General features: G+C 44.1%; 2 protein-coding genes and 1 pseudogene across 4 annotated transcripts; 2 read left to right on the top strand and 1 right to left on the bottom strand.

The window, feature by feature from the left end:
* The first annotated feature begins 2,790 nt into the window (after nucleotides 1-2,790).
* LOC311105344 (heterogeneous nuclear ribonucleoprotein A/B-like) lies at nucleotides 2,791-6,680 on the top strand. Its single transcript, XM_084147468.1, has 9 exons — nucleotides 2,791-2,930; nucleotides 3,330-3,601; nucleotides 4,013-4,181; nucleotides 4,317-4,475; nucleotides 4,578-4,709; nucleotides 4,931-5,021; nucleotides 5,161-5,340; nucleotides 5,434-5,519; nucleotides 5,970-6,680. Exons 2-8 carry the CDS (start codon nucleotides 3,351-3,353, stop codon nucleotides 5,502-5,504), a joined length of 1,053 nt encoding a protein of 350 aa, XP_084003594.1. The 5' UTR covers nucleotides 2,791-2,930; nucleotides 3,330-3,350; the 3' UTR covers nucleotides 5,505-5,519; nucleotides 5,970-6,680.
* A 96-nt stretch (nucleotides 6,681-6,776) lies between these two features.
* On the bottom strand, nucleotides 6,777-14,620 carry LOC311104957 (5-phosphohydroxy-L-lysine phospho-lyase-like; annotated as a pseudogene). The gene is made up of 13 exons (XR_014615829.1): nucleotides 14,557-14,620; nucleotides 10,841-10,901; nucleotides 10,616-10,729; nucleotides 10,233-10,392; nucleotides 10,029-10,103; nucleotides 9,821-9,912; nucleotides 9,622-9,723; nucleotides 9,384-9,452; nucleotides 8,991-9,278; nucleotides 8,671-8,801; nucleotides 8,153-8,281; nucleotides 7,778-7,819; nucleotides 6,777-7,567 (listed from the first exon to the last, which is right to left on the bottom strand). The product of XR_014615829.1 is annotated as a 5-phosphohydroxy-L-lysine phospho-lyase-like (transcript).
* On the top strand, nucleotides 11,647-20,608 carry LOC311105256 (protein FAM53C-like). Of its 2 annotated transcripts, none has more exons than XM_084147346.1 (5): nucleotides 11,647-11,682; nucleotides 15,257-15,510; nucleotides 15,639-15,699; nucleotides 15,824-16,650; nucleotides 19,062-20,608. In XM_084147346.1, exons 2-5 carry the CDS (start codon nucleotides 15,430-15,432, stop codon nucleotides 19,296-19,298), a joined length of 1,206 nt encoding a protein of 401 aa, XP_084003472.1. In that variant the 5' UTR covers nucleotides 11,647-11,682; nucleotides 15,257-15,429; the 3' UTR covers nucleotides 19,299-20,608. The 2 variants fall into 2 exon arrangements, with proteins under 2 accessions (XP_084003472.1, XP_084003471.1); XM_084147345.1 differs by having other exon boundaries at nucleotides 11,675-11,726.
* The last annotated feature ends 425 nt before the right edge of the window (nucleotides 20,609-21,033 follow it).

Genomic DNA, 21,033 nt, shown 5'->3' with positions numbered 1-21,033 from the left:
TTTAGAAATTTAGCAGACGCTCTTATCCAGAGCAATTAGGGTTAAGTGCCTTGCTCAATGGCACATCGACAGATTTTTCACCTAGTCGGCTCAGGGATTAGAACCAGCGACCTTTCGGTTACTGGCACAACGCTCTTAACCACTAAGCTACATGCCGCCCAGATATAACAGACTGACCCTAGCCCCCCGGCACATAGACTATTGCAGCATAGATACTGGAGGCTGAGACAGAGGGGGGCGGGAGACACTGTGGCCCCGTCCGACGATACCCCCGGACAGGGCTAACCAGGCAGGATATAACCCCACCCACTTTGCCAAAGCACAGCCCCCACACCACCAGAGGGATATCAACAGACCACCAACCTACTACCCTGAGACAAGGCTGAGTATAGCCCACAAAGATCTCCTCCACTGCACGAGCTCGAGGGGGATCAATGCAGCCATTTTTATCTCAATATCAAATAATTTCTGGGTAACAATTAGGTACCTTACTTTGATTGTTTTGAATTAAAATGGTCAAAAATAAACAAAAATAGCAACTTACCAAAGAGCCATTTCTCAAGCAAGTTTGCTAGGACTGTCTGGGAGTGGGAGGGGAAAACTGAAAACTAGCTGTTATTGGCAGACAGGTCTGGAACTCTCTTTCTTATTGGTCGATCAACTAATTTCCGCCTGGTGATGTCAAACAGCTCTTACACTAAAAGGGCTTTATAATTTTCACAGTATTATTCCAACCTCATAGTGTGGAAATATAAAACACAGGAAAATCACGTTTTTGACTACACTGGTCCTTTAATAGGGCATTGGGCACAGGCGGCTGGTGTCACCTTAATTGGGGAGGACAGGCTCATAGTAATGGCTGGAATATTATCAATGGAATGGAACTATCAAGCGCATCAAACACATGGTTTGATATCTGGTGCCTGAGACAGCCATGGCATATGGTTTACATAATTTTCATGCTCGTCAAACCATTCAGTGACCACTTGTTCCCTGTGGATGGGGGCATTGTCATCCTATGGGGGCATACCCATGGTGGGTAAAATATTGGCCTGCCCAACATTTGTATACATGACTTTAGGCATGATGGGATGTTAATTGCTTAATTAACTCAGGAACCACACCTGTGTGGAAGCACCAGCTCAAGTGTTTCCGTTATTTTGGCAGTTACCTGTTGTAATTGCTATCACTGATTGCATTGCACAGTCTGTAATATGTTCATACATTAGTCATATCATAGAGATTGGTTTATATTACTATTATAAACTGGGTGGTTCAAGCCCTGAATGCTGGTTGGTTGACAGCCGTATACCGCGGGTATGACAAAACATTTATTTTTACTGCTCTAATTACATTCACATTTACATTTTAGTCATTTAGCAGATGCTCTTATCCAGAACGACTTACAGGAGCAATTAGGGTTAAGTGCCTTGCTCAAGGGCACATTGACAGATTTTTCACCTAGTCGGCTCGGGGATTAACCACTAAACTACCTGCCACCCTACGTTGGTAACCAGTTTATAATAGCAATAAGGCACCTCAGGTGTTTATGGTATATGGGCAATATACCACTGCTAAGGTCTGTATCCAGGCACTCCACGTTGCGTCGTGCTAAGAACAGCCCTTAGCCGTGGTATATTGGCCATATACCACACCCCCTCGGGCCTTATTGCTTAATAACTTTTATATATATTATGTATCATATTGTCAAACTCAAACGTAGAAAAAGGCTCTTCCAGTTATGGAATTTAAGAAGCAACGTGTGGCCTTCTCCAAATGCTGAAAAGTTGAAATTATTTTGTACACTGAACAAAAATATAAATGCAACATGTAAAGTGTTGGTCCCATGTTTCAGGAGCTGAAATAAAAAATTAAATGCTTATTTCTCTCAATTTTTGTGCACAAATTTGTTTACATCCCTATTAGTGAGCATTTCTCCTTTGCCCAGATAATCCATCCAACTGACAGGTGTGGCATATCAAGAAGCTGATTAAACAGCATGATAATTACATAGGTGCACCTTGTGCTGGGGACAATAAAAAGCCAATGTGGCAGGTAGCTTAGTGTTTCAGAGCGTTGTGCCAGTAACTGAAAGGTCGCTGGTTCTAATCCCCGAGCCAACTAGGTGAAAAATCTGCCGATGTGCCCTTGAGCAAAGCACTTAACCCTAATTGCTCCTGTAAGTCGCTCTGGATAAGAGTGTCTGCTAAATGATGTAAAAATGTGTAAAATGCCACAGATGTCTCAAGTTTTGAGGGAGTGTGCAATTGACATGCTGAATGCAGGAATGTCCACCAGAGCTGTTGCCAGAGACTTGAATGTTAATTTCTCTACCATAAGCTGCCTGCAATGTTGTTTTAAAGAATTTGGCAGTAGGTCCAACAACCGCAGAGCATGTTTAACCACGCCAGCCTAGGACCTCCACATCGGCTTCTTCACCTGAGGGATCATCTGGGGGGGGGGCCTCTGCCCACCAAGGCCCACCCATGGCTGCACCCCTGCCCAGTCATGTGAAACCCATAGATTAGGGCCTAATGAATTTATTTCAATTAACTTATTTCCTTATATAAACTGTAACTCAGTAAAAACTGACAAATTGTTGCATGTTGCGTTTATATTTTTGTTCAGTATAGTTTGCAGGCTTGTACCTTCAACAATGTACCCAGCAGAAAAGATACTGAAAGTTCTAATGTGTAGTGGGCGTGTACACCTATGTGAAAAATGAACTGAGGTATATAATTGGCCGTGGCCATGATTGACAGCTTTGGGGATCAAATCAGAGGCCCCCTAAATGAAAGGTCGGTTTTTTTAAACCGGTACTATATAACCTACGACGACTTGGCGTCGTATGGAAGAATCCATTTTGGAGAGCGTCGTCTGGTTGTGGTATCACTAAGCGATTTGGGGAGATTCTTTTGTATTTTATTTGTGTAAGTACCGTAACTGTTTTCGTTATTAGATGTAAATGTGGTTGTACTATTTCAGTAGCAAAGCGTTAGCTCGTGTAGCCTTAGCATTACGTAACGGAGTGGTACTATGGTTCATGCTAGCGGTTTATCGGCGTGATACAGCTTTCTACATTATTTGTCGATCTTTTATTTTTATTTTCAGAGGGTGCACGAATGGTCACTTTGTTGCAACCGCATTCGACGAGTCGATTGCCATATATCGCTTGCATTCTGGAAACATGGGTTTCTGTAAATGTATGGGAGACAATCTTTGCCAGCCAAAATGGTGGGGGGACTGAATGCATAGCATAATGGCGAAGCATGTACGGCGAGTAGGTTACATAATAACATGTAATTTTGTAACAATGTTTCACTTTGCAGGACAAGGGATCTTAGTACAAAATGTCTGACACCGAGCAACAGTTTATGGAAACATCCGAAAACGGCCATGAAGGCGAGGAGGACTTTAACGGAGCCGAGCCCGCCGATGAGACCGAAGCCCTGAATGAAGGCGAGGCAGAGACCGAAACCTGCGTAGAAGATAAGACGGCATTAGAGGGAGAAGGCAAAGGGGAGGGAGAAGATTCACAAAATGGTGCCTCGGAGGGCGAAGGCGGGCAGATCAACGCCAGCAAAGGAGAGGAGGACGCAGGGTAAGTGTAGAAATGTATTCGAAATATTGGATTCGATCTCGGCAGAGTTCTTACTGGATTTCATCGCTCCTTTGTTACGTCTGGCTTTGTTGGCGCCATGTGCGGAGCTAAGGGGGGGATGGGCCTTTAATATCTATGGGATGGCCAAATTCTGCGATGAAATGTAACACTCCCTCGGCCGTTTTTGTATATTTTTGGTGGGCGCGATTGTTTAATCTGTTAATTATGGCACATTGGTTTTGTTTCTCATCAAAATGATTTGTGGTTTTGTTGTGGGCGTGCGTGGTTTTGAACATGCTGTAGTAGGCCCAGCCTTCCTACGTCAGCAATAGCAACAATATGTTCCGTAACACTTAGAGCACTTGTGTTGCTCAATCGCCATATTTAATGTTTTCCATTTTTCTTTGTTAGGAAAATGTTTGTTGGAGGACTTAGCTGGGACACGAGTAAGAAAGATCTTAAAGATTATTTCTCTAAATTCGGTGAAGTGACAGACTGCACCATAAAGATGGACCAGCAGACAGGCCGGTCAAGAGGCTTTGGCTTTATTCTCTTCAAAGAGGCAGCCGGTGTAGACAAGGTAAGAAATTATAGTTTTGTTTGGGTTGCATATTAAATGTCAATGTGTTTTCATGTGGAGTTTTACAGCAAGGCAACATCCCTGTGGTTATGTAACTATTTGCCCTTCATTCTCCTGATCATTCTTCTTTTCTAGGTTCTCGAGCAGAAGGAACACAGACTAGATGGACGACAGATCGACCCCAAGAAGGCCATGGCCATGAAGAAGGAGCCTGTTAAGAAAATCTTTGTCGGTGGCCTCAACCCAGACACAGAAAAGGAAGTTATCCAGGAGTACTTTGGAACCTTTGGCGAGGTACAGTATCCATATCTCTGATTTGGATATGTGTGGTAGCACTCACTTGGTTGTATTGGTGGTGTTTTAACAGTACTTGTTTCCTCTTCTCTTGACATGCAGATCGAGACTATTGAGCTTCCACAGGACCCAAAGACGGAAAAGAGAAGGGGGTTCGTGTTCATCACGTATAAGGAGGAAACTCCGGTCAAAAAAGTGCTAGAAAAGAAATTCCATAACGTCAGTGGAAGCAAGGTGAGAATGGGATCGCGGTCAAGTGCATTGTCACTCTTTGGCCACTTGTGATTGAGGACTTACGATGTTGCCACTTTCAAATGGAGCTTTCGATTTATGTAAATACAGTGGTGATTTCCTCAGGGAACTTGTAACCCTCATATTGAAGATCCATGCAGTGAGTGTGGCCAACCTTTTTTTCCATTGCTGACTTGCGTTTTCATGTTACCGATCTGTTCCAGTGTGAGATTAAAATAGCCCAGCCCAAAGAGGTGTACCAGCAGCAGCAGTATGGCGGCCGTGGAGGGGGAGGAAGAGGCAGGGGTCGTGGAGGTCAGTATCAACACCAAACATCTGGTGCTGATAACCTGGGAAACTGTACTTCACAGTCCCAAGATCAGTAGTTAGAGCAGTTTGGGTTATATAACTGCATCTAGTCACTGTAATGACTTATATGATTTGTTAATCTCAGGTCAGGGCCAGAACTGGAACCAAGGTGGTGGTGGTGGTGGTGGATACAACAACTACTGGAACCAAGGCTACGGTAACCAGGGCTACGGCTATGGTGGACAGCAAGGATACGGCGGATACGGAGGCTACGGCAACTACGACTACTCCGCTGGATATGGCTATGGGGGTGGCTATGACTACAGTAAGCGATAACCACCCGAAACGCAAATGTGAGAAACTTTGTTGGTCCTTGTCGTACGGAAGACACTCAGTCCCTTTCTTTCTTGTCCTCCAGACCAGGGCAATGCAGGCTATGGGAAAACTCCAAGACGTGGAGGCCACCAGAGTAGCTACAAGCCATACTGATCACATGTAGTGCAGGTATGCATTTTTGCATCATCTATGGTGATATGACAATCTAACTGTAACCATTTGTGCCTTTGACTCCGAAATTTCTCCCATCTAGTCTGATCCCATTCAAACGTTTGTTAACGGGGGAGGGGGGTGATGAGGGTCTGGAAATATTTAGTAATGGACTCATTCCATGTGCCAACCATTTTAAGATGCATCCCTACAAACACTACTTGATCAATAAGGGTTGAGGTGGTGGTGGTGGTTGACCCAGCATAAGCATTAGGGCCTTTCTGATGGGGTGCTGGGTATGGCAGCTAGGTGTCATGTCCCCTTTAATGTGCTCCCCCCTCTGGGTGTATTTGTTCATTTAACATAAGTAACAAAATAATAATTCATAAACATCATGGTGTCCTTGTGTAATACTAAATGCCATTTGGTTATGCTCAGTAACTGTAAGCACCATGTTTCTCTCTTAAGGTCTAAAGTAAATAAGAAAAAAGAAACCCATGGTCCGGCCACAGCGAACATGGGCTCTGGCTTTTCCTTTGGAGTTGGCAGAAATTTGGCCTCATGCCCCATATGTACAGATGAAGTGAGGAACTGGGGGATGCAAATGCCACTTCCACTTTTTATTTGATATTGTTTTGTGTCCATTTCCAGAGATGGAAGTGTTATTTTTACTGTACTTTTTGGTACCTTTTTGAATCTAATGTATTGTATGGTCGTATTTTACATGTCTGCTGGACTTACCAACAAACAGGAGCATAGCTTTCGGAAGCTTTTCAAATAAACTTTTTTTTGTTTGTTGCTGTTTCTAGAATTGTAGTGTTTTTTTATTTTTTTCCTCGTGCTGAGTGTTTGATGCGAGTTGCATGGCTTCAGATGTGGGGTGAGGCGAGAAGGGATTAAACTAATCAAAGGTTTCATTGTAAGCTTGTCTAGTGAATGTTTGCAGTTGGCTAGTAGACGATGACAACCAGCACTTGTTTTTTTGGCTTTTACGGAGATTCCCCCCCCCCACCCCCCCATCTTGTCTGCATTTTAAAAGTGGCTTTACTAGTGTTACAAACCATACAATCCAACCGAGCGCAAGCCTGTTAATGTAAGAGGGTCTTCCCTCTCTCACTGGAAACTCATTCCTCTAGTGTCTTGGGCAAATTGGTAGAAATAAACTTTTGGTTTATATTACACGTGGATCCTTTTGTTATTATTTATAAAACTAATGCTGTTGTGGTTACTGTTAACTGCTTTGTACTGTTAAATGGCTTGCTTGTCCTGGGTAAGGTTAAAATCGCTTCGTACGGATGCCTCTTTGGGATGCGGTGGCAGATACTTCGCAGGCAGAGGGAATCAGTCAATGGGGGTGAAAGCCGTGCTACGTACATGTCGATTTTACTTTCCGAGCTAGCTGATCTTACCCAGCTATGGATCTGAAGTGTAACTACAGTATTTGATATGTTATAGGTGGATAAGGTGCTAACTGTAGTCCTCTGGTAAGTGCACTCCTACCACATAATTTTTTGCTTGTCATTAATAGTCCTTTGATACTTGTGTATAAAGTCACTGTTGCCATGCAATGTGCAATTATCAAGATCAGCTGGATGTGACTTCTCTTCAGTCTACCTGGGCCAGTGTCCATTCCAAGTTGATGTCCACGATGTTCTCTTTCCTACTGTATCAGTAGCACTTAATTTAGTTCTTAGCACTTCTTTATCCCGTAGTTACCATGTGGTGGGGGGATTGGATCTGTTTTCACAGGAAGTATAAATGTGAGCGTCAAGGTATTTTAAATGTTTTCATGTCATTATCACATCATAGCGAAAGTACATGGTATTCTAGTAGAACAAATATATTGCATGTCACTGCCTTTTCTGTCCCTCATGCAGGACCAAAAGCGGTCACTAATTCCACATCATGAACTGTCACAAACATTCATGTGTTAGATCTAGAAGCGTAATCTTAATGATTTGGCTTTTTAGCCTTAATTGTGGTATGGATCATGCGATGGGCTACCTTTTTAATATGTCTGCAGTCCTTCTCTTGTCTTCCTCCACAATGGCTCCAGTTCTTGTGCTCTGTTTATGAAATGGTTAGTGTTTTCCTGGGATCCTTGGGACGTCCCAAGGATGCTGGATAGCAAGGACATTTATGAAATCCAAATGTCTGAAATGCACTTTAACTGTTAATCTACTAGAGTACTTGACACTATCCACACCGCTACCTTCTTACTGTGACCAATTCTTACTGTCTGATGCAATTAAATCTTTCTACAGGTTTGTACAAACCTTAGATGTCTCCATTGTCCAGTTCTTGACTGCTCTCCATGTCTGGGGAGAGAAAGTAGACTTGTCAACAGGTCCCTCCATACCTGCTTAGATGGTGTTTAGTATGGACCCGTCAAGACGGTTGGTTAAGTGTCATTGGCCTGGTCCAACCCCTATTCCCATCTATTGTGTTTGCAGGTATAAAGGCTTCAGGTAGGTGTAAGCTACCTGAAGCTTCAGGTTCCTTCAGTTCTGCAAACACTGCAGTAGGCTAAGAGGATTGACGTTAGCTGTTTTAGGATGGGACATTCCTATCACCTGTGAGTAATAAATACTATGATGTGAATGTCCTGTAATATGCAACATTCAAGGCTGCAGGGTTTGTGTTCCAATCACCTGTGAGAATAGGGTGTATCCCATCTGCCACCAGCTCTGCGTCCTCCATACTGAAGCACATGGGAGGTTTAAACTTGACACTTCTCCCAGGGGCTTTCTAAACTGACACCGACGTACTCCTCTTTCAGTCTGGAATAGGAGACAAGACCAAAGGATATTCCAATTTTTTTAAGGTAATGCTAAGATTTATTTGGAAAAGCCCACAACAGCCCCTCTGCACTGTGACCAGCTCAAGCCCACAAGCGGCCCCAAGAATAAACACAAAGCCAGTATTTCAGAATGCATAATAATATGTTGGTAGTTAATGGTTACTATAAAGACCTTGGGTGCGTTCCCCTGCTCAGATGTTGCATGCATCAACTAATGGTTGCATGCCAAGTATTTGACTGCCTTCGGACACCAGATTGCTATAACATGGTCAGCTGATATGTGAAATACCTATCCAGGTGTTGTACGATCTGGCATGTCAGAGGAACACGGCCATTACCTTCACATAATTCAGGCCATAGTGCCCCTACCGGACATCTCCAATGATTGGATGTTTAGTCTGTAGCTGCGTCAGCAGGTCCAATAGGTGCCCTCCTACTCGTGTGGAGTTCCCCCTCAGGTCCTTCTCAATCACGTCCGATGACACTGGGTTTCCGCCAAACTGCACACAGTCACGGGAGAGCCACAAATCATGATTAGGGATGAGCCTCCTAATTTGAGCTACACATATCAAGGTTTATTGGTTGTGGGTGCAGTAAACAAACATGTACATGATTTTTTGTGCACTGTACACCTTATTTTCTTTATACGCATAATATATAGGTGGTAACAGCCGCTACTAGTCTCTCACTGTGTGAAAGTACTCCACTCCGTTGTCTTTGAAGGCCCCAGCTATCTCCACTGTGGTTGCCACACATGCCAGGAGATGCCCGTTGCCCATCGCCTTGCCAATGGTCATTATGTCAGGGCAGAAGTCATCATCACCCTGAAGCTGGAAGGCCCAAAAGTGGCTAACAACACGCCCAAAACCTGTCTTCACCTCGTCTGCCACAAACACTCTCCCTGCAGAGCACACATATATGTGGAGAGATCCCCCCCAAAATATAGCTTTTATTATGCACAATGACCTCGATCCAAACTAGTGAGGATTTGGCTGTTCGACCTAGTCTTCGCTGCTGAGAGAATGGTACAGTATAATAGTGCACTGATATTGTATGCTCCGAGGCAGTACCTACTCTGTTACTTTGTATCGTTTGGGTAAGAGGATTTGGCCTCCATCGCTGGGCCACGACTAAATGAAAAATTCAAAAACCTGTGGGTCAAGTCCATTTTGAGAGAGTATATCCATAGAATTAGAACACTACTAATGAGCATTGTTACACTGTTACTACACTATCAGCATTGCACACTGCTCTGTGTCCAAATTGAGACTGTCATCTAACTTCTCCTTGTCCACGCAAAACCTATTGTATTTGCCATACCTTGCAACCTCTTTGGTGCACCTTATCTGCCACGTCCTTCACAGTATCTGCATATGTCTGGGTTGGGATGGTCCTCTCTGTACACACCTCTATAGGTGTCTGCTACAGGGGCATGTAATAATGAAATGGAGTGTAATGCCAGTATCAGCTTTTTATAGCACACTCACCAAAGAATAGAGGCATGCAATATGTGTCTTACACACCACGTAAACCCACTTTTTCTGTTCTGTCAGTTTTCGGAACTTGTATGGCCTGATATTGATAAGCGAAGTCAGGTGCCCATGATATGGAGGAAGAGGGGGAAAATAGGGATGGAGTACATTTAGAGAGAGAATCTTCTGAGACATGCATTTGAAAAGGTAGCAGAACAGCATTTGTGTTTGAAGTGTGATATTTGAGAAACCTACTGGTCAACCACACTGAGGTCTTCATGTTGGGTGTACTGGTGGGCCAAGCGTAATGCTAGATCATTTGCCTCTGAACTGTTGGAAACACACATTACATTCTTCCTATATATTTTATACCAATATATATATTACATTATTCTTCCTATATCTCATGCATATGTCATTGGGGTTGTGTTGCAGGAGGACTTCAGGTTGTGGGCTGACCCTGAGTTGACAAAATAGAAGACACACAACTTGTCGGGCAGAGTGTCAGCGAGGCGGTCGGCATTCTGTACTATACTGTCGTGCAGGAAGCGTGAATTGGCATTCAGAAGCTCCATCTGCACCGTGTCCGCTTGTGTGATGCTGGGATGACAGTGACCCACTATAGGTGCAACAACGATCCGTCGTTGTCAACATGTCGTCACATACACTTACCACTAGGAGGCACAGTTGTGTTGATTATGTTGTCCTGTAATGTTCAAAGGGCTTTGGACTGTGTCCTTTGCTGCTGTGCTGTCACAAAATACACCGAATACAACAGAATACTTATCAAATATGCCAATAAGATGCATTAAAAGAACGTCACCGATAGATTTGTCTCTTACCGTGCTGAACGTTGCTGATACAGTCCAAATACTACTTGCCATTCTCGTCATACAAATACTGTCCTCTGGACTATCTTCACAGGTTCGTCTGAATAGAAGAGTCTGCAAGACTGCCTAGGAAAGACATAATGCACACCATTTACATGTCAATGTATTCATACTGTACCGACCCTGGTTTACAAGCGTCAAGGGTTGATTTTCTTCAATTCATGCACAGTTACATACCCAATCAGTTTGTTTTGCATTGCAAGAGTCTCTTCTTTTCTGAATGTTTCCAAAGCCACCACTGCTTTTCGCTTAGTTTATACTACTAAATGGAACTACAGACTCGAGTTGTATTTTCTGCTATTGCCATTAAAACGTTCAGAAATCATGTGCATTTACAACTACGCATGCGTCAGTCTGTATGTAGGCGTTCATTATGGATCATTTTCAGGAAACTAATAGTGTCTGTCTTTTGGTACAAGGGAAATCTAGCATTTTAGTTTTCTTTCCCATGCAAAAACTGTAATAATGCTATTGTTATCATAGTTTATAGCACCCTTACCATCACAACAACAAATCTTCCAAACTACACTACCCAGAGTTCAAAACATGTTTTTGTAGCGCTGGGATCTCCCGGGCACACTAATTTCCAAAATGACTAATAAAGGCTGTAGTATTGGCAAAATATACGTTGCTGGCATATTATCACTGAAAAAAGCATGTACTCAATGCTTTGATCTTCATTTTTTTCTTTATAATACGTTTTTTTTCTTGTTTTCCAGAACATCGCCTCCCGGAGGGTTATACCAAAGATAGCTGTGGTTATACGCTAGCTACTTTCAGCACGATGCGGGAGTTTTTGATTTTCAACGTTTTTCAAATTGAAGGTGTACTTTTATTTTTGGAGAATATATAGAATTAATTCATAGATTGTGATATAAAATATTTGGTGTAATAAAAATATACGCATTTAGACGTTTCTACCCACCCTTTTAATGGTTTCTTCCAATGGCTATATATTCGGTGCAATACCATATTCTGTCCGGTGCTGCTTTCGGTTGCTAAGGTGACGAGGTGGGCAGGTAAATTCGTCTTCATCATCATCATCATCATCATCATCAGCGAGGTAGCTAGTTTTCGAAGCACAATCTGGGTTTGCTGTCAATAATCAACAGAATTTTATTATACTGTTATGTAAAATGGCTTCAGATACTTTGAAAATTAAATATGTAAGCATGAAAACATAGTTAGAATGCTAGCAAACAGCTGAGTGATAGGGGTTTATGTCTAGATGGGATACATAATTTACTATTCGTAGCAGGTTAGGATAATTAATGTAACAGGTTTGGAGAATTAGGTTAAGCTTATGAAAGGGCTTGGAGTTAGCTGAACTAAAATAAACTTTTGACTTCAATTTGACGAACTGTTACCCATCTTGCAATAACCGTGAAGGACGGTCACTTCCCATGGGCTGCAGCTTGTTCATGCTAGCTAGAGTTAGCTTGCTAGCTAGATTGCTGTCAAGCTAACGTTAGCTACATGGACAGCTAGCTAGACATGCTTGTGGTGATACAGCAGTGTGTTAGCCAACACTGACAGCTAGCTAGTTTGCCACAGCTTGCGACCTGTGACGTTAATCATTGTTAGCCAGATGCCTTTTGCAGTAAGCATTAGCTGCTAGCTACGTATTTGGGGTAATGATGACCAAATCGAACTAATTTGTTTGCAATTTGCTTGCCATATTGCAACTAATTATTCATAGCAAGCAACAATCCAATGTCATCACATCTGTTGTAGTAGGTTTAGCTTTCCTACTAGCCAACTGATATGTATATTAGTTACTAGCTAGTAACTAGCTATAATCTAGCTAGATCAGAAGATGGAGAACTGAGCTAAGTCTCTGGCTCGAGTTGGTTTACCACTCTTATTATTGATTTGAGATACTTTCTTTGCTTTGATAACATCCAAAAAAAGTTGCCTGCTAGCTGGGTTGCCAGAACTTGATAAAGTATTTCTGAACTGGTTATTAGTTAGCTAAACTGTATAGGTTAGTCAGTGAGTGGCACACGTGCCATTTAACCCGAACAATCTATATATATTAAATTACCATGCACGTTTTAGTCACTAGCATTTCTAACTGCTTGGTAGGTTTGAAATCTAATGTTTATTTGTTATGGTTCACCCACAAACTAAGTCAAATTAAGTTTTGTGAGATGGCTAGTCCATATTTAGTGCTACCCACAATAAAATGCTCTCTTGCCACATAGCCCTAAGCACTTAAAGCAACAGTAGGTAGTTGGAAGGTGAGAACTCCCCATAGTTCCCAAAACCAGGAAGAGACCTTGCTCTTAGTCATCTACACTGAACAAAAATATAAACGCAACATGTAGTGTTGGTTTCATGAGCTGAAATAAATGATCTGACATTTTTCATACGCACAAAAAGCTTATTTCTCCAATTTTGTGCACAAATTAGTTTACATCCCTGTTAGTGAGCATTTCTCTTTTGCCAAGATAATCCATCCACCTGACAGGTGTGTCATATCAAGGAGCTGATTAAACAGCATGATCATTACACAGGTGCACCTAGTGTTGGGGACAATAAAAGGCAGCTGTAAAATGTGCAGTGTTACACCACACAATGCCACAGATGTCTCAAGTTTTGAGGTAGCGTGCAATTGGCATGCTGATGGCAAGATGGCGCCGACAGACATGGCTGCTCTGCTTCTAGCGCCTAAGCAACTTTGCTTGTTAGATACTACTGCGCTGATGGAGGTAGCAACACAAGCCACGTGTAGCTCAGTTGATAGAGCATGACGCTTGCAACGCCAGGGTTGTGGGTTCGTTTCCCACGGGAGCCAGTATGAAAAATTTATGCACTCACTAACTGTAAGTCGCTCTGGATAAGAGCGTCTGCTAAATGACTAAAATTTAAATTTCGCTACAACCACAATAACATCTGCTAAATATGTGTGACCAATAACATTTGATTTGATTTTGACTGCAGGAATGTCCATCAGAGTTCCTGCCAGAGATTTTAATGTTAATTTCTCTATCATAAGCAGCCTCCAACGTTGTTTTAGAGAATTTAGCAGTACTTTCAACCGGCCTCACAACCGCAGGCCACGTGTATGGCATTGTGTGGGGCGAGTGGTTTTCTGACGTCAACGTTGTGAACATAGTGCCCCGTGGTGTTGGGGTTATGGTATGGGCAGGCATACTGAAGACTGAACATATTTGGCATGGGTCCTCAGATCCTCAAAAAGTTCTACAGCTGCACCATCGAGAGCATCCTGATTGGTTGCATCACTGCCTGGTATGGCAACTGCTCGGCCTCCGACCGCAAGGCACTACAGAGGGTAGTGCGTACGGCCCAGTACATCACTGGGGCCAAGCTTCCTGTCATCCAGGACCTCTATACCAGGCGGTGTCAGAGGAAGGCCCTAAAAATTGTCAAATACTCCAGCCACCCTAGTCATACACTGTTCCCTCTGCTACCGCACGGCAAGCGGTACCGGAGCGCCAAGTCTAGGACCAAAAGGCTTCTAAACAGCTTCTACCCCCAAGCCATAAGATGGCTACCTGGACTATTTGCATTGTTGCCCCCCCCCCCCCCCCCCTTATTTGGTGTGGTACTGTATAGGCCATAGCAGAGTCAGTTTCTCCCCGTAGGGTGTGTCTAGTGTCAATAACTGTTACATCTGTTTAAAAGTTGACGACTGGTATTTGCGTGCAAAAAAAATGTACGGTGTGGAATGTGTCAGTGAACTCTATGAACTGGCACCTTGTTTTGCATGTCACTGCATGGTTCCTAGTGGTGCTCTGCTCCTTGTGTGCATATTGTTTGTTCTCTGTGTTTTGGTCATTTTAAGCTTCTTCTAGTCCTGTTGTCCACTTTCTCTTCCCCCTTGTGTCTCTCTCACAGAGCAGGCATGGCGTGCCTTTGGCCCCTCTCACCTCCAATTCCCACACTTCCCCCATCCTCCCCCTCTTTTCCTCGCCCGCTCCCTCCCCATTCCATTCTCATGGCCCTCTACAGTCGGCACACTCTTATCACTCATTGTTGAAATGGACCCACTTGACTATAATGTGCTGTAGTAGGCTATTCCCCAAAACTCTCAATCTGTGTCTGAATAACTTTTATCTCTCTTAGGCAACCAGATGGCTGGCTAGCTAGCCAATTTCCTAGCCTGTGTCTGATATCGCCTAGCTCTGTGATCTGGGAAGTCTGCAGAACACACTCATTAGGTGTTCACTCAAACTTCTTTTGGGGGTTTTCTCTTCTCACAAAACTGTGTAAACATAGCTGCTTGTTTTACAGTGACCTGCGTTGCTGAGTTTCGCAACCTCTTTATTTAACCTCTTTTAAGAGGACTAAGTTAATAAGTAGACTAATGACACTATGATTCAAACGAGGTTTAAACACACTTTCCTGTTAGGACCCAAAGCACAGCCGAGAGATTAGAAGATGGGCATTTCCTGATAAATTGGGAAATCCTTTAACTTGTTTTTCTGGGGGAAATTGACTCACGCTCCAAATCATTCTGTATCTGTGATGCTATGATTTTCCTTGACATGCTAATCAAATCCTGGTAAAATGAGTCATGTGAATGTGAGTTTACTACTCAGCATTAAATGCTGTATTTTCTCTCTTCAGGTGAGGTGAACAAGATGTTGATGATGACTGTGTCACAGTGAGGTTGGAAGGGTCTGTCTGGCCGGTTGAGGTGCGGAGGGGACTCCACATACCTCGCCAGGAGTCTGACGGCCTGACAAACACCCAATCCCCCCCTCTCCTCCTCCCTTCCTCCTTGGCATCTGCAAGTCGCCATGGTGACGCTCATTACAGAGCAACTCCGCAAACAGAATCTGGAGGAGCCCCCTTACCACAGGTCTTTCTCTCTCAACGTGGTGAGCATGCCATGCGGCGCGCGCACACACACGAGTTGTTGTATAGCACTTCTTCCATAAGGAATTACCCTTTGCCATAAGGGTTGCCTTTGTCATTTTAAATCCCCTTCTCTTCATTGCTGTTTCAGTCATTGCCTGAAGTGGGTTCCAGCCCCACTATGTGTTGGAGCGGGTATGGGTTGACTCCAGGTAAGGATCTATTAATTCCTGAAACTTTTTTTAAATAAAAGGGCCTCATTCAAAGATCAGGTTCAATCATTAACTGGGGGAAGGGCCTACATTGATTCATATCTTTGGTTTGTTTCACTTCCAGAGAGCAGTTGGTCTATGTTCCCATCCTCCAAGACCCACCTGCAGGATGCCTCCTCTGTCCTGTCATCCCTGGACCCACTCGGGACGCCTTTCCCTCTCCCCAGCACCTCTGTGACAGACCTGTCCCTGCAGAGCTCCCCGCCGCCGCCCCCTCCTCCTCCCAAACGCCACTGCCGCTCCCTGTCTGTCCCCGAAGACCTGTCCCACTGCCGCACCCCCTGGCGCCCCAGCGCCTCCAAGATCTGGACCCCAGTCAAGCGCCGCTGCCACAGTGGAGGGGGTGTGGCCAGCATGGGGGTTGGCTCCTTGGTGGGTTCCGTACCCCTCCGAGGCCCCAGCTCCTCCCTCACCTCCTCCCTGCACTCCTCCTCCAGCCCCACCTTCTTCAGCCTGGCCATGTCCCCTGACTCCCCTCTCCCCTGGGGCTGTCCCTGGGACCACTATGACCCGCCCAGGGGGGGTTGCACCGGCTTCTTCCCCGCCCCCTCCTCCTGCTCCTCCTCCCCGGCCTCACTGGGTTCCTGTCGGCCCTTGCAGCAACGCCGCTTCTCCCTGTCCCCTGTGCACATCCTGCCTCCCCGGCCCTCCCCCTCCCCCTCTCCTGCTCCAGGTCTATCCCCTCGCTACCCTGGGATGGAGCCCCCGGCCCCCTCTCCCTCCTCAGCCTGCAGTTCCCCGTCGTCCTCGAGGCGCGACCTGCCCCCCTGTCTCCCACGCTGCCACTCTCAGCCCTGTGACCTGCGTAAGCCCGGCCTGAAGAGACGCCATGACCCGGACACACTGCCCTACTACATCAGGCCTGGCCTGGACTTCAGCAAGATGACTCCGGTGAGCTTGATGAGATGTACAACAATTGTAAGGCCTATTCAGAAATGCAGAGGATTCAAAATAACACAATGCACAATTTTGGTAGAAACTGTTTATAGTTCTCCTCGAGTCAGAGCAAACTTCCGTCATTTGCAGCCCCTCATCCCACACCCCCCAGCTCTCCTGCTTCTCTCGCCGCAGACCAGAGTGTTTTATGTTGGGAACTTGGGGTCATTAGCCAGGAGAAGTGGGCCTCTGTTTCTCTGACTCTCCCCCCGCCCCCTCCACCTCCCGTCATGAGCCAGAACTACTGCTCTCACATTCCTGTCCCAGCCAGACCGGACCAGTCTGGATTTGGGTTCAGGGTGTGGCGTTGTCGGTACTGTGCTGCCTGGCCATGGAACCACATTGCCCTGACCAGCCATGTGTGTTTTTGGGCTGACCCTTGCATTCCTATGTGTCCAATCGTTGAAATGTGCCTGATCTTTTCCACCAGCCGGCACTCTCTCTATCGAACCGTCTGGCTTCAACGGCGCCACAGAAAGGGACTTGAATGAAGGCTATGGCAGGAGCAGACAAAACAATCAATTTGAATATTAGCTGATCTCTGTCCATCATCATCTAGCGCAACCCTTTAGAACCTCCCCCTACATAGTGGACTTCAAAGCGCGAGAAGTGTGGTCCTCTGTAGCTCAGCTGGTAGAGCACGGCGCTTGTAATGCCAAGATAGTGGGTTCGATCCCCGGAACCACCCATACACAAAAATGTATGCACGCATGACTGTAAGTCGCTTTGGATAAAAGCGTCTGCTAAATGGCTTATTATTATTATTATTATTATTATTATTATTATTATTATTTAAACAAGGAAGTGAATTCGTAAAATCTGAAAGTACGAATCTTATAAATATTTTTCACATAAACTTTATATACCCCATCTCCGATTCAATTGGGCTTTGCAAAAATAATATTGTCAATGTGATGGAACATTTCTTTTGATTTGGTGATTTTCTAAATTTTTCAGTCCCATCTAATACAGCTGTAGCAGGCTCGGTCCCTCTCCCGCCTTTATTTTAAGCCACGCTCCTTTCAAGTCCCACTTTGTTGCAGTGTTACCAGGCTCTCTATATGCGGTAGAAAATGAGCCTGGAAGGGACAAGGTTAATATGTGCCCATGCCAAATGTCTTGCCTCTATGGACCACCACCCCAGCCATGTATATTTAACCACTGCTACTGACTTCCTGCTCTGGGGAGTGATGTCATCACTTCTCCTTTCTCAATGATGTCTTTTTTTTTTTCTCAGCCCCGGTTGGTTTGTATGGCCTTCTGGGCGTGGGACCTGTGGGTGTGACTGGAGCTGCTGCTGCTGGGTCTGCAGCTAGCTGGCTGTGTGTCTCCTTGTGTCATGTTTTAAGATGGTGGGTGGTGGTTTATGAAATGGCTGCCTTTCTAGTGTAACAATACCAAGGGACAGCTCCGAGTTGGCTCTGACTGGGGTCTCTGAACAGGATGGGGGGAAATGGCCAGTGCATGTACAGATGCATTTACATATGATTTGCATAGACCGGTCTCATTTGAAAGGTGGACATTCTCACCAGGGTTTGACAATTTAAAAAAATGCAGCTTGTCCTTTGGACAACTAGGACTGATTTTTTGTTCTGTAACACCATTTTTACATCATTGTATGATGCAAGGAACCACTTTACAAAATATTATATTTTTATGTCTACAGTTCAAAACAGACTCTGGGAGAGTTTTGGGACAACCGATCCAAAATTCATACAACCACTGCACATTAAAAAAATAAATGAGGCTGATTCAACCGATCAGACAGCTTTGGCTTAAAATGTTGATGTTTTCTTTATTTTATAAGCTCAAAAATGTGCATGTGATTGTAGGCTTTTCGTGAGTGTTCCAACATGCAATTAGTGGGAAAACACCATTCTCAAAAGCGCACCATATGCACAAGCTGTTTCATGTGACAGAGCTGAAAATATCAATTTGAAAATAAGGTGAGATCTAAAGATGCATAGGTTACTAATATGGCTAGGATTATGCCTTTGGCTGCTGGACAATAAAATAATGTTGATTTTGAAAACCAATAGAACATGGAGGACAAGCATTACTCTCAAATGGTGTTTGAATAACCACCGAAACATGCTAGAAGCTGTTGGCAAGTTCCTAGGGGCCCTTCATATCACTGTCTGATCAATATTACCATTATTGTATCGCTAGAGCAACTTCGACAAGCTCACTATTCAGAGTGTATGGCCAGTTGAGTTGCCGAAGGTCCCCATGAAAAGCCTGCACACACATCTGCTTTCATGGGTGTAGGCTTATTAGTTTCAGATAAAGCTGAGTTGTGTGGATAAACTTGTTTTTCTGGGAAATGCTGAAGATATTAAGTATTTGTCTTTCTGTTCTGTGGGTAGATTCGCAGTGGGGAGCCCCTGGTGTGTGGAGCGGCTGTCTATATGTGTCTAGAGCCTGTTCCAGGGGACTTCAGAGGAGCCTTCTCCCCTGCAGACCTGGGAAGAAGCAGCATTGGACCACTGAGTGAAAGTGAGGAAGAGGAGAACATAAATATGGGTGTGCTAGAGGCCGGACAGCAGAGTGTGTTTGAGAGAGACTGCACAGAACTGGACTTGAACCTCATTGAGGAGAATTGAAAGAGTTCCCTGGTGCTCCGTGTGTGATTGACTGCATTCATCATCATCATATTACCCCCCCCCCCCCCCCCCACTCAAAGGGGCCACATTAGGAGCCCTTCATATCACTGGCTGACTAGATTAATAAGGATCAATATTAGCATTAGTGTAATGCTAGAGCAACTTCAACAAGCTCACTTTATTCAGCATTTCAGGACAATTCTGTCGTTCTGCCTGTCCATACTCTGTGGGTAAATGTATATACCCAGAAACATAATGGAGATAGATAAGACATGATGCATTCTGAAGGTACATTATGTAATAATGGAGATGGCTAAGACATGATGCATTCTGAAGGTACATAACGTAATAGACGCTTTCTAATAATCAGGGTAGTGGCGTGCTACCATTACGACAACTATAAAAATGATGATGCAGGTTGCTTGCGATGGACACTCCTGTCGGCAGGATACATTCCAGAACGTATGGCCAGTTGAGTTGCCGAAGGCCCCCTGAAAAGCTTTCACACACGTCTGCTTTCATGGGTGTAGGCTTAATGCGCTCTCTGACGCAGTTGATTTGGCCCAGTGGAATACCCACACACCTGTAAAGGGAATCAAGGAGGGTACCCATGTGCTTTCCTCATAGCTGGTAAATTGATATTTTACTGCTTCTGTTTCCCTTGCTTCTTAGACAGTGCATTAATTTGTTTTCCACCATTGGATGAATTCAATATTGTACATTAATCATGCCTTAAGCGGAGTGTAAAAAAAGAGGTGTTTCTGCTCTACTGGTTTTTGTGCATAACATCCAGATGTTTTCTTCTTGGTCTCTCATAGAAATGGAACCTAGATACTACATTATATTTCTATAGTCTGTCCATTCTGATTCAGTTTCCTACTAATGAACAGATCACACTTGCACTGTAATAGGATTTGAATAATTGACTGGACGCTGCAGTTGGATCCTATAGGGCACTATGTAATGTACTGTACAGTGGTCACATGTGGAAACCATTTTGTGTGAGTGTGTGACTGCGTTTAGACAGGCAGCCCAATTCTGATATTTTTCTTTCACAAATTGGTATTTTGACCATTTCAGATCTTTTCACATCAATCTTTTTCAGAGCTGATCTGATTGGCCAAAAGACCAATTATTGATCCGAATTTGGTTGCCTGTCTAAACGCAGCATTAGGGTGTGAGAAGAAACCAGTAGAGATGTAGAGGATTGGTGGCCTTTCGAGCGATGATTTTTAGCCTATGTTTTCAGATGGAAATGTCTTACACAATTTGTGTACAAATAAAGTTTATTAGAGAATAATTTTGCAAGAAAAAAATCACTTGTCCTGTTTCTTTCAATGATAGATGTTAAGATTGGGTGTGTATTTGCATATTTATAGGCATCAAATGGGATAACCTAGGAAGACAGGTTTCTGATAAGATTTCTTTATGTAGCCTGTTTCATTCCAAGATTTATGTCAACATGAAAACATCCACCTGAGAATGGTGCATCAGTCTAGTAGTCTAGCCTCAAGTAAATGCTTGAAACATCCAGAGAGCATAGGACACATGATTCACTATAGTGACACCTGGTGGTCACTCAAAGTTATCTAAACGTTCTAAAGATTGGACAGATCATTGATATATAACAGATGTTATTTTATTCGAGTAGGCCCTGGAGGGGGGATGTTTGTTTGAAGGCAAAACACAACAATACATGATACATTGCTCTATATTAATTAACTTAACATAGGGC

The sequence above is a fragment of the Coregonus lavaretus genome, assembly GCF_964263955.1.
Source record: "Coregonus lavaretus genome assembly, chromosome: 29".
Lineage (NCBI taxonomy): Eukaryota > Metazoa > Chordata > Actinopteri > Salmoniformes > Salmonidae > Coregonus > Coregonus lavaretus.
This window is presented reverse-complemented; position numbering and strand designations above follow the sequence as displayed.

What these genes read in the sequence shown, in the direction of transcription:
- LOC311105344 (XM_084147468.1), top strand. Translation starts at nt 3,351, where the DNA reads ATGTCTGACACCGAGCAACAGTTTATGGAAACATCCGAAAACGGCCAT. An exon ending in AAAGGAGAGGAGGACGCAGG is followed by an intron (nt 3,602 to 4,012) that starts GTAAGTGTAGAA and finishes TTTCTTTGTTAG; the next exon opens with GAAAATGTTTGTTGGAGGAC. An exon ending in AAGAGGCAGGGGTCGTGGAG is followed by an intron (nt 5,022 to 5,160) that starts GTCAGTATCAAC and finishes TGTTAATCTCAG; the next exon opens with GTCAGGGCCAGAACTGGAAC.
- LOC311105256 (XM_084147346.1), top strand. Translation starts at nt 15,430, where the DNA reads ATGGTGACGCTCATTACAGAGCAACTCCGCAAACAGAATCTGGAGGAG. An exon ending in GGTCTTTCTCTCTCAACGTG is followed by an intron (nt 15,511 to 15,638) that starts GTGAGCATGCCA and finishes TTGCTGTTTCAG; the next exon opens with TCATTGCCTGAAGTGGGTTC. An exon ending in ACTTCAGCAAGATGACTCCG is followed by an intron (nt 16,651 to 19,061) that starts GTGAGCTTGATG and finishes TTCTGTGGGTAG; the next exon opens with ATTCGCAGTGGGGAGCCCCT.